This window comes from Brachyhypopomus gauderio, unplaced genomic scaffold (assembly GCF_052324685.1).
Source record: "Brachyhypopomus gauderio isolate BG-103 unplaced genomic scaffold, BGAUD_0.2 sc160, whole genome shotgun sequence".
Classification (NCBI taxonomy): domain Eukaryota; kingdom Metazoa; phylum Chordata; class Actinopteri; order Gymnotiformes; family Hypopomidae; genus Brachyhypopomus; species Brachyhypopomus gauderio.
In genome coordinates this window covers 109,226-121,516 of record NW_027506981.1, presented here as the reverse complement: position 1 = coordinate 121,516, position 12,291 = coordinate 109,226, and the positions used below count along the sequence as shown (strand labels likewise).

At 46.2% G+C, this 12,291-nt stretch overlaps 1 protein-coding gene across 3 annotated transcripts in view; it reads right to left on the bottom strand.

Annotated features, from left to right (window-relative positions):
* Window positions 1-114: 114 nt before the first annotated feature.
* ammecr1 (AMMECR nuclear protein 1) overlaps window positions 115-12,291 on the bottom strand; it is a 40,890-nt gene continuing 28,713 nt past the window's right edge. For 2 of the 3 annotated variants that reach the window (XM_076994764.1, XM_076994763.1), the window contains 4 exons: window positions 10,549-10,663; window positions 8,340-8,430; window positions 7,701-7,797; window positions 115-5,685 (listed from right to left, as the gene is read on the bottom strand). In XM_076994764.1, the coding sequence (XP_076850879.1) occupies window positions 5,571-5,685; window positions 7,701-7,797; window positions 8,340-8,430; window positions 10,549-10,663 (418 nt within the window). In that variant the 3' untranslated portion in view covers window positions 115-5,570. Of the gene's footprint in view, window positions 5,686-7,700; window positions 7,798-8,238; window positions 8,431-10,548; window positions 10,664-12,291 lie in introns of all 3 variants that reach the window. The other variant, XR_013126844.1, reaches the window with a different exon arrangement.

The window sequence follows — 12,291 nt, the reverse complement described above, 5'->3', positions numbered from 1 at the left end:
TGTAGTTTAGTCTGTGAATGCTATTGTCCAATATGGAGACTACACTTTTTAAATGCAATCAAAATCTTCAATCCACAAAATCCAAGTCACAACAAAGAACCATGTGATTCAGTATTTGTTCTTTCAGATTTTTTATTGGATAAATGATTTAAAAGGTAATAACAATGTTTAAAACTACATTATCATCGCCACAGCCATAGCTCACATACCCAGTGATAACCCATCTATGTATAAGATCCCCCCCACACACATTTTTTGTTGATTTTGACAATTTTTCTAGGTTTTTTTTTATATATATTTATTTCTTGGTTTGTTGGTTTCTTTTCCTTTTTTTTGAGCCATACTATCATAGTCTTAATAAATGCCCGTTTCAAGTCTCATCACACTAACAGCAAATTCAATAGGAAGGAGAGGAGGGTCTAGTTCTACAAGGGGAGGGCTAGTTTTCCCAAGGTCATTATATTTCCACAATTTCAAGTTACTAAAGCAGAAAGAATCCAAACCTAAAATAGAAACGATTAAAAGAAAAATGGTGGGTAGGAGGGGCTACACCAGGCAACCCCGCCCACTGTGCTGATGCTGCACAAATGGCCAATCAGTGTGTTGCACATCCAAAACTCAGCTCAAAGTTCCAGAACATAGAAAACCACTAAATCATTTAGAAACTAGATCCAAAATATTTTTTTTTGAAAAGAATCAACTTTGATGTACAAAAACAGTCATTTTGTTTACTTTTTTCTTTAAGTGTATTTTCTTACAAAATGTTTTCAAACACAAGTTTATTGTAGTTCTTATTCATGTCATTATTATTATTATACGTTTTTTTCTTTATCTATCAGTGCGATTGTATACCAGTGCTGCTACTGGGTCCAGAGTAAAGAAAAGAGGCTCTTTTTTTAAATGGCATTTAAAAATAAGGATCAATGCATCTTTATATAAAGTATAACTGCTGAACTGCTGGTCTTAGGAAAAAACATTAAGAAACCCATGAATCTAAGAGGCACGCTATGGGGTTTTCATAAAAAAAAACAAACAAAAAAAGACAATAATAAAAATAAAACAATGAAAAAACAAAAGGTGCAACCTAGTATTACAGTCATCAACACCCAAGCAGGTATCAAAGACGGCTACAATGAAAATTCATTGATCTTAGGTTGCTAAAACCCCAAAACAAAGTTAGAAACAGTTTTGTTTTGTTTTTTTTAATGTAACGAACACAGAAGACATTTCTCTTGCAGGGGTGTTTTTGGAAGGACAGGAAGGCAGGTCTGAAGAGCAGCATTTGAACATGGCTGGAGGCATCTTTGGTTCAGTCGAACACACAAAAGGTAACGGGAGCCTACACGTTTCCACACAAACACGGGATGAGAGCACGGTGGTAACTTTAACCTTTGCGTGCGTGTTAAAACCAAAAGTCTCTGCTCGGACTGAATTGCTATGAAAATTCCTAAACACTCGATCTCGATTGTGTCGATTACAAGCAGATGAGGGATACGGTTGTCTGCATAGGGGCAGAATGCACGACGGACAGTAATGCAGCCCCCGACGAGCGCACCTGCACCTCGTCTTCGCCCCAACGACGGAGTCACACAAGCTAACCTACGTTGCCCAAAGTGCATTCTTGAAGTGCACTGATGCTCGGACAAACTTTCAAGTATACTCGATATACCGACTGATATCACAACTTGAGCAGAAATTGACGAGAAAGCCCCTGCCCACTTCGGACTCTTGAAGTGTGGCGAAGGTTTGGCTGGGTCTGACGGTACTGTGAGATAAGCAGCATGGATTGGGAGGAGGGGGGGGTTTAATTTATGGCGAAGCCCATCAGCCCATCCTATGAGCGGCATCTGTCTAGAGGCCCCAAGATGCGTCGGGCACAAATGAAGGCTCCATCTTTCCCCTTTCTCTTTTGGCCACATTAGAGAGACAACTAACAGGGTTCATTAAGCTAGCACAGTACAGAACGCCAGACACCGCACCCATAACTACCTGCGTTACAGAACAGATGTACAGGGGGCGTAGTGGGAGCCTCGAGGGCAGGAAGCCCAGCCCGATCATAAAGCGAGTGTGCACTTCTGTCCTGGCCGTCTACCGTACAACAGCTGGGGTCAGAAGCGTATGCCCGGTCCCCCAGGCCATGAGGGAAGGATGGGATAAGACTCGTGACTCCTTGTCCTTTCAAACCTGCTTGAGATTTTCAATTTGTTACACTGGTAGGAACAACGAAAACAAACACCTGTAAAACAGATCTGCATATATCAAGGATAAGAATAAGTCTGATATGATCAATGAGTCCGCATGACCGGTCACATTAAACTGCGACCACCCCCCCATCAATGAGGTCCAGTAGCACCATTTTATATTGTCTTTTTTTCCCCTCTTGTACGTAGAGTCTCTAGTGAACGAGCATGCCATGGTTCAACAGGTCTTCTATACATACATGCAACAAATGTATTGCAGATGTGTGTACATTAGTTCCTTCATGTATGCAAAAGACGTGGTGTACTTGGTTTTGCAGCAGGAAAAAGAAAAAAAAAAATCAAATAAAAACAAATTTAAAAAAAACCAAAAGGAGGTTCAGTTTGTGCTGTATTTGACTATGGACCAGAAAATGGTGGCCTGAACATTCAGCCAAAGGGGTGAGCTGGGGTAAGAGCAGTCTCTGACCCACCTGGGCTACGGCGCCTTCAGTTCGGGACATGGGGCCACGTCGGTGCCGTAATGGTGGGGTTTGTTTTGGGGTTTTGTTTTTGTGTGTGCGCGTTCTCCATAATATTGTGAATAATCATACAGGAACCAGTCACAGATGGGCCACACGAGGGCCTCTAAGAGGGGCCTTGATGTAGCTCGACGGTCATGTAAACAGCAGAGTGTCCTGCTGACAAGAAAATAAAATGGGGGGGGGGGGAGTAATAATAAATTAAAAAGACAGATCTTCGTGCGATGGTGATAGACGAAGGAAGACGTCCGCGATTCAACCGTGATGGCACAGTCAGCTCAAAAGTTCAGGGAAACATTTTGCTGGTCCATGTCTATTTCAAACCATTTTTAAGGCAACACAACTGAAACAAGGGTGGGGTTTTTTTGTGTGTTTGGTTTTTGTCTTTAACTTTCAAGGATGACTGTGGATGGAACACTGAAAGCCCTTAACATTTTGCATATGAAAATGAAGAGAAAATATCTTCCAAGAGTCAGAGCATATCAACCTCCCCTTCATACATAAAGGAGACAGTGGTCAAAACATCCTGTCCTGCATACCTGCAGATCAGGCGTGCTAGTTTAGGGAATGAGGAGACCACCTGTGCCTAAATCTTCAAGCTAGATTATATCACACACACAAACCTTTTAAAAAAGTTCTGAAATATCTGTGGAAGAAACCTTTCCCCTTGCACCCTGACCCACTCTCTCAGTAAATATCTATTCTTTATCTAATCTACATAAAGACACATTTAACACCTGGAGACCAGACGTGGTTTCAAATGGGACACACATCCCAACACTTCAAGGCAGAGCTGAGAAATGCAATAATTAAAACAGGTCACAAAACCACGCGGTTACAATGCAGCCACCAGAACATTGGACACGTGGCAGACGTAAGCATACGCCAGAAGTGAGGATACGTCAGACGTGAGCCTGTGGTGGATGTAGGATGTAAACATTGCTCAGGCCAAGTGTCACGGTGGCTTGGCATGTACGTCCCGGGGCTGACGGGACGTATGCGAGGTGGCTCTGGTCAGACTCTGGTCAGGCCATGGCCGGAGCGTTGGGACTGGAGCAGATTCCTCCATTGCACAATAAAACACACAGGACTCAACAACAGCCTTGAGGAGTGAGGATTGCCACTCTGAGTAAAACGCGTTCCCAGTTTTGAAAAGGAGGGAGAAAAAAAAAAAAAAGCAACTGGAAATCCATCCTCAAAAAGCATGCATTAAAAAAAGAATATGGCTTTTATCTTGATTTGTTTTTTAGTTTGTCCCTGTTGTTTGAACCAAGTCCCGCACAAAACGTTTCCCTCTCCGTGTAACAGAAAACAGTCATGGGAGGGTTGGGATTATCGACGGTGTGCATCAGAGAGACCGCCAGCCCTGAAATCCAAATGTCAACTCCAAGCTTGCCAGCTCTGTGGCAGTTTCAATATGGACACGAGGGGCTATTTGTGGCTTTTGTCTCTACAGATGCAGGAAGAGGCTTCGCTCCTCGCAACTTTACGCACCGAACACCGAATACCAACACCAGTAACCGCTCGAAGAACCAATCAAATAAAGGAAAATGGTTGTTTCCTAACAGGAACAGACACCTCTACAATGTGGTTCATGCTCCTACTCCTCTAACACCAAGAAATAAAGGGAAAAAAATGACTGCTCCATCTGAGCCATTTGATTCAATATAATGACACAAAACACCATCAATGCGCAGAGCGGCTCTCTCTAGCACTGTGGAAAATATTTTGGCTTTTCCAGAGGCTCCCAAATATTGTATCTAGCGGTTTATTTTGACAATTTTGTGCACACACACTAACGCACATCTATCACCACACGGAGCAACCGGTCGTAAGCTAGTCCATCTTTGGCTAACTTCAGCTACACAGCATGACGACCCTAAACCCACAACAACAATTAAGAATTTCAAAAATCATCCCCCAACAGTCAGTTAAGAGGATACTACAGAGGAGAGCAGAGAATCCTGTAAACTCTGCGGTTTTCTACATGATTTACACACACAAAAGCAACTAATGAGAAAAAAATAAAAAGCAACCTAAATAAAATAGAAAAAATAATGTCAAGTGAACACTGCATGATTTCTGCCCTGTTTCAAACTGGTAGTTCCTGGACGTGCAGACAACAGGGACCTATTAACGGACGCTCAGCTAATGGCCCTTCACGGATTATAAGCATTAGCTTATGAATTGACCTGGCGAGAACGGCAAGACAACCTGACCCTGCGTTTGAGCGAATGCTCAGCCAATCAAGACACAACCTGACCCTGCATTTGAGCAAATGCTCGGCCAGTCGGAGCGCTGGCTTCCATGGCCAACGCAGAGTTGAGAAACGGAGCTGGTTCCACCAGCTAGCACGCTGCTGCCAATTCATGACTCAGCGGGATCAGATCGAGGACAGAAATCGCGTAGTGTTTGCCAGTTTTAAACCTCAATGTACATAAACTTCATAAAGCCCCTCATAAATACAACTTATTTCCATCCACAGACTCAAAAACCTGATTAGGACTAATGGGGAAAATAATTGGGGAGGGGGGGAAAAAGAGTAGTACTTCTTTATTCGCTTTAATTAAAAAAAAATTAAAATGGGTTATAGATTGGTATATATGCTGCAAAAACTAAATTAATAGAAAGGATAAAAAGAAAATAAATGAGTTGTATTTTTTTTCACGTCATATTCGTGATGCTTCTTTACCACCCGCTGCCATGCCACCATCTTGGAGACTGTTAGCATGGCAACGGAAACTATCATCATAAAATGGTACAGTAGTAGAGATAGCTAGACCACGAGGGGGCGGGCTCTCCCGGGAAGAGGTCCGCGGAGAGGTCCAGTGACTGGTCATGCGGCTCGCTGTCAGGAATAATGGTTGTAGGGGGGGAGAGGGTGCCCGATGCCATTCTGGTAGTGGTGGTGCTGGCGATGGGCGATGTACTCCGCGTAGCTCATGGTCATCTTTTCGCTACGGTACCTGAAATACAGAGACGGGAAAGGAGGAAAGACACAAATGGGCGGGGCTTAGTCTATATACCAAAAGCAAAAGTTCATATACTGCAGTTTCAGCAAAGCGCAAGCACAGACCCCTCCCCTCCCCCGACAGTGAGTGCAAGAAAACGAGTACTCAGCACTACTCAGGGCAAAGCCATCAGCTCCGCAGGTACAGCCATGCAGCTGGGTTCTTTGTGTCGGAGCCCCTACGTCCGGTCGGGCTCACGCTGCAGCAAGTTCCTTTTCTTACGTTGGCGCTGTGGCTCGAGACACCGGAGCATCGTGCAAAGTCGAACGGGTCGGCACAGAAATCATGGATTTGGATCCCGGTTTCCCCAAGTGGTCCAGATTGGATTGCCTCTCTCACGGCAGGCATGGAGAACCCAGAGAAGATCCCAGGTGGATGGATCAGTGGTGAGAAATGCTCCGTGTGGCTCGCCAAGACTCCCCCAGAGATTTTAAAGGGCTGCTGATGCAGTTCAATGGCCATGTGGTCCCATATGGACATGAGGAGCTCCAAGTCACGAGGACGAGTCAGCGGAGAACAAGACAGAAGAACCCCACGGATGAGCCCCACACAAATGAGCCCATTAGGAATTCAAGCGATTTGGCTTTTTCTCAAAGTCTATTCACCGACGGGTTTGAGGGCCGTGTTGGCTCTCTTACGTTTGAGGTACAGGAACTGTTTGCAGAAGTGTTGATTGCTTCACAGATTTAGACAAGGTGCTTTTGCACTTTGCAGTTCTCATAATCTCTAAGTTCACAGGAGCTCACGATGCCATAAGCAAATTCGGTGAAGTATGAAAAAATGGAGACCTCTGGTTGAGAGAAAGGTTCTGAGAACTGCCCTGCTATCATTATAGCATCAAACTATAACTACTAGGATCAATAAGCTTTGTGATAAACCTAAGATCAAACGGTTTAACGAGGGTCCATCGTGTGCCATCGTTTACCCCTCTCCGTCTATGCGACGTGATTAGAACAGAGGTGTCAAACTGCGCTCCTGGAGTGGCAGACTCAAGCACACGTCTGGCAATTAGCCTGCTCAACACACCTGACTCCACTCATCACTTCCTGAGGTAGAGTAGGTGTGCTGAAGCAGACCCATGACTGAGCTAAAGTCCTACGTCTCCATGAGCACCGTCTGACACCTTCGGATCAGCATGGCATCTCCTCGACAGGCAAGACAGTGTGCGCACAGTTTTTAGATTTAAAACAGCTGCAGAGTCTTTTCTTATTTTAATGATTAAGCCGTAGATTAATGCAGACGGGTTTTTTTTTGTTAGTTTTTTTTAGGAGCACTAATTACATGTCGGTCTCTTTTAAGAGAAGATGAATATTTATGCTACAATACTGTAAAGGGTGCAGCCTGATGAGTATTCCACCACTGCAGCACCGCCAGTGTTGACTTCTCGATAAAGCTAGTGAGAACATCTTGGCACCTGTTAGCCTGTTGTTAATTTGCTATTGTTACGTGTTATTTGAGGACGGCAAGACATCAAAATTGAAGAAAATGCACAACTTCATAGCTTTAAAAAAAACATCCTCATTTGCAGATCTTTTGACAAAAGATCTTTTTTAAAATTACAAATAACTCCTGGCCCTACACTTTGAACACTGAAGTTGAGGAGTTTTCCCCACGTTGTGCCTCCAGTGGTCTTTAGTGACCACTTAGGTGGATATCTTGTTGGCGATTACTCTTCAGTTAAAACACCATGGTCCTCCTGTGCCAAGGAATTCCAGCTTTTTAAAGCCATCTCGCCAGAAGACTCTCTTTGAGGTGATCCTGTACTTTAGAGCGCTGCCACGGTGAATTGCATTCAATAAGTCCAACCTACACCTTGAAACGTAGCCAACATTTGCCTCTCCAAGCAAAGTGATGTTGCAAGCAACCTAACAGATACGGCAACTGGTTGCAAGCCATGTTCAGTGTTGCTATTTAATGCAAATTATATTCATGAAGCCATTCAAAGGTGCCTTAAATAAGAATGCTCTTACCTGGTCAACTTGATGGTCTTCCTGAAGTCATTTGTGATGGGGGCTTTGTAACCTCCCTTTCGAAGTAAGGAATCTATGGTCTGAATGTGGTCCCATCCTGTACATCCAAAAAGAGAGAGAGAAGAGAAAAAATGTTTTCCTGCTAACTAAATTTCTATTGATTTTGGATTATCCAGGACCCCTTGATGCTGTAGTAACAATTTTAATGTCTTTATTGTGATGTAATACACAATAAAGCCAATCACAGGAAGAGTCACAGTTAAAAGGAAGGAGTCACAGTATAAATGGAGGAGGTTCAGTAGAAGAAAAGGACATACTGTCTTGCTATGTGGTTTCTGGCTCATAACATGACATCAACACCCCCTCCAACCCACACACCCCCACCCACACAGACACACACACACACACACCCCCACAGACACACACCCCCCCCCCCCTCCCCCCCCACACCCACACTGTTTTCCTTTCATGTTTGCTTTCTTAGATGACAAAGTCTGTGGTGTACAGTGTGGTGTATAAGGCCTAGTGTAGTATATACATATTCGGGTCTTGTGAGCAGAGGCGGGGTCAGGCCAGCGATTGGCCCGCTGCCTCCTTCACTCTGCTCAAGTTGGCTGGTACGAGCCGCCATCTTCTCACCTTGCTCCTTCGCAACCTCTGGCAGGTAGGTGGCGGTGCGCTTTGATCCTTTTTCATTGAAAAATTCTATCCTAATGCCGTGAACACCCACCTGTGGGGGACGGGGGGAGAGAAGGTACTGAATAACATAAATCACATCCCCATCCCAGCACTTAACAATGTTCGGAATGAGGTCAGTTACATCAAACAAACATCACATTCCCGAAGCATTTTCCTCGGATTCCAAGCATACTGATGATGTTCGCGTTGGTTAACTAAAAGCCTCTGAGGTGCTTCATAAATGCCCCTTGTCTTGTTTTATGTTTGTCTTGTCGTAACAGAGCTTGTGACGGGAAAGAATTTACACCAGGAAGGTACTACAGTCATACTAGACAAGTTAGGGGGGGGAGGAAGTCATGACCTGGTACTTTCTTTACTGCTGAAAGTACCATATGAAAACCCCACCTGCTCCAGTTGACATAAAGTCTGAAACGCAATGTACTGTGAAATTATACATCCAGCAGATGTACGTTTCGGGATCTCAGGGAAGAAAAATTTTTTTTTAAAGTATCCGACATAAAAATGATCTGGTGAGCACTTGTCAAGACATTGTGCAGGGTTAGTAAAACAGCCTATGGCATCATTCGTGTACAGCCTGTGGCATCAGGACGGTATATGACGCACGAGACTGTGTGTGAAAGTCACACGCACTTGTGCGCGAGTGTCGTGAATGAGTGGGGCGCTCTCCATTGTGACCTCACCAAATAAGGGCCTGGTGAGCCCGTCATTTCTGTTTCTCACGGGCCTGTCGCTGCCACGGTAAACGAGGGCAAAGGGACAAAAAGCCACCGACGTCAGAAGAGCAGATTGCGGGCGGCAAAAGGCGAAATGTCGAGGTGTGTCCTGCGAGGTGCCCTTTCTGAGGCGGCGTGGCGCTGGGCACGGCGAGAGAGGAGCGAATGAACATGGAGGGATGAATACAGAGGCAGGATGTGAGCACAGCAGTGGGCCTGGGGGTAACAATGAGGGCAATTGGGGTCGAGATTGCTCCCTTTGTGCCTCGCGACTGGACTGTGCGCGAATGCGCGTCATCGCCGAGAAGAGAGGGGTTTGTTTTGTGCGGATCACGAAGGACGACCGGCGGTGACGCGAGTCGCAGCGCCATCGGCGTGATCCCGGGATCGGCCTGCGGGGGGCAGCACGTTTCACGAGGGCGCGGCGTGAGCGGACAACGTGGCACAGCTGCTACGGCGTTTTCCACGGCCTCGCCGCCACTCCCTGCTCGAGGCCTGGTATGTGGCGGCCAGCTGCACACGCGGAGGGCGAGAGTGCAGGTGGAGGCTGCAGCAAACTCATCAAAACGGCGTCGCCTGGGCTGCTTCGGGAGCTCAAAGACAAACTACTTTGACCCGAGAGCAAGGAATCTCCAATTAGGTGCCATCTTGCTTCCATGTAGGTCAACAAATGCCTGCTGGGTCTTATTTACACTAACGGAGACTGTGGCTCAGGTATGAGCTAGGCGTTTGATACGCTCAAGGGGCTATTTTAGCCAATTACTGCAAACACGGCCATCAGGGCCGAACAGCAAACCGTGCCAACGCAAAACACGACAGCTCTAGCCGGGGAAAAAAAAAAGCTCTAGCCATCAGTGCCACTCCCTGTTGTCAGCACAGACACTGCAGTTTCAGACTGTCACTCCAACTAAACCAGGAGTGTGGAGCGTTACGGCAGACGATGCCACAGCTTTCTCGATGACTGCTGGGGCTGTATGGGTATCGGGGAAACCCTGCAGGGGCCCCTCCTCAGATCACCCGGGGGGTGGACTCCACACACGCTTCTCCTAATCACAGCGGAGGTAGCTCGTACAGTTTCTCCATCGACGGCGCATCTTTGGGCCAAATGCACATTGCAGCGCTTACACACACAAGCATTCTTAGTTTGGATTTCTCGCTGAGGAGGAGAGTCTGCAATCTTGGCACGCCGGATCAGGCAGCCGCTGTCTAAAATACCAGCGGATCTCGCAACCAGCTCCCCTACGCATAACCGCAAAAGAATGACGCCCCTCAAACATGAACGGGGGGCAAAAACCTTCTGGATGCAATCACGTGAGTGTAAGACTGAATGGAAAAGCAGATTGATATAGGCATGTTGTAAAGACACTGATTGTGACGCGCCTGTGGTGAGTTCAAGGTGAACGGCGTGAGAGGCGCATGCTGGAGTCTCTCCTTACCTCCCAGTCTAGATAATCACCAACATCCTCAAAGTTGGTGAGCAGAGACACTGAGCAGAAGAGGCGCGGCAGCTCGTCCCTCGTCATCGGGGGAAAGCGGCTGTCTTTAAGGGCACTGAGGAGGGCACAAGGGAAGAGGAGGGACATATGAGACAGAGCCACGCAAATCTCACCAACAAAAGGGGGATACTCATCCGGTCCCTGGGACACACTGCTGGACGGCTGTGCGAGACAGCTGGTAAAGACCTTTTCAGTCTGAAGCACAGAGGAGCGAGGACAGTTAACTGGTCTGGCTGGTTTGTCCACAGATGTCAGCACTTGAGCATTTTAAAAGAAGGTTTTTTACATTTTTTTAAGGTGAAAAGGTAATGTGAAACTTAATGGTGAGCCATGGTGCTATCAGTTAGAGTTATTCGATGTGTCACTAATCAGCCAAGTTATTCGACGCTCTGCAAGCTCTTGCGAGGTTGTTTGCGCAAGCCAGATCCACTGATACAGCAACCTCACCACCGCTGAAAGCAGGTCTCCTATTCCTGCTTCTGCTTGAACAGTTTTAGATGCGCACATGTGGATTTTGCAGAAAAAGATCCCCAAAAAAAACAAAGAAATAGTGACTGCAACATGGCTCTGCAGAAGAAGATACCAAGACGTACACTTTAAATATAGCCACAACCTGATATGGCTTTCATACTGAATTTCCACTTTTACAAAGATGCTGGGAGAATTACTACATGAGGAAGGGTATATTGGAAGGGTATATTTGGAACAGTAATACACACTCATTTAGTTTCATGTTCAGAAGCTATAAATAGTTTTTTAACACTAAAACACTCTCAAGGAATCTCTAAAACAACTTTTATTCCATGCTATTAATTGTCAAGAAACAATTCCTACAAGCTTAGAAAACGGTTTTATGCCTAGCTAGGAACAGGCCAGATGAAAATGCTTTTACGAGGTTTAGCAAATCCAGACTTCCTGCACTTTGATGGACTAGGAGTGAATGGATCTCGGAGCTTTATGGGTCTTACTTTAGCTCCAACACGGGTGCGCACACTCCAGCTATAGTACATACACAAACAAAACGTCTCCAACTCTTTTCGTGGAAACCCCCGACATTACATTCCCTCGTCTACAAGGGTGTATTCGGTGTGCGTACGGTTACAGGCAGCAGGCCGGTCGTTGGCATGCTAACGCGGGTCAGCCGCCCTCTGCGCTGTCAAGCGGGTGCAGATCTCAGGCACAGCAGTGCTGCTGTTTTTAACGGCTCGGGTGTCTCTGCTGGGTTGGGAGTGGGCAGTAGCAGTCTTAGAGACAGCAACCGACCGAACGAACTTCTGACAAGCCAGAGGATGGCTTCCCAAAACAAACAAACAAACAAACAAAAAGGGGTTAGGTTCTAGTGTTTGTAGTAAAGCAGCATTTATAACTGCGTTGCTGGGGACGTGTGTGTTTCTTTACCCCTACCCACACTCACACGTGCACATGTGTATCCCCACGAGGACTCCAAGTTGCACCTTCAGGTCTCCGCTCTTTCGTACGTCTGTGGTGGTTCTGGGATTTGTGGGGTCAAGGCCCTCTGGCATATGCCCACAGGGCGCTCAATCACGGGTAGGCTCTGCTCGGGTGACTCCAGCCCCTCAGAAACGTCTGCATTTTCACCGCGTACAGTACAAGCAGGAATGAGCCCAAACGGTGAGAGGGATACAGGGCCAGAGTTTGCTTAAGATAGCAGCACCATACGTG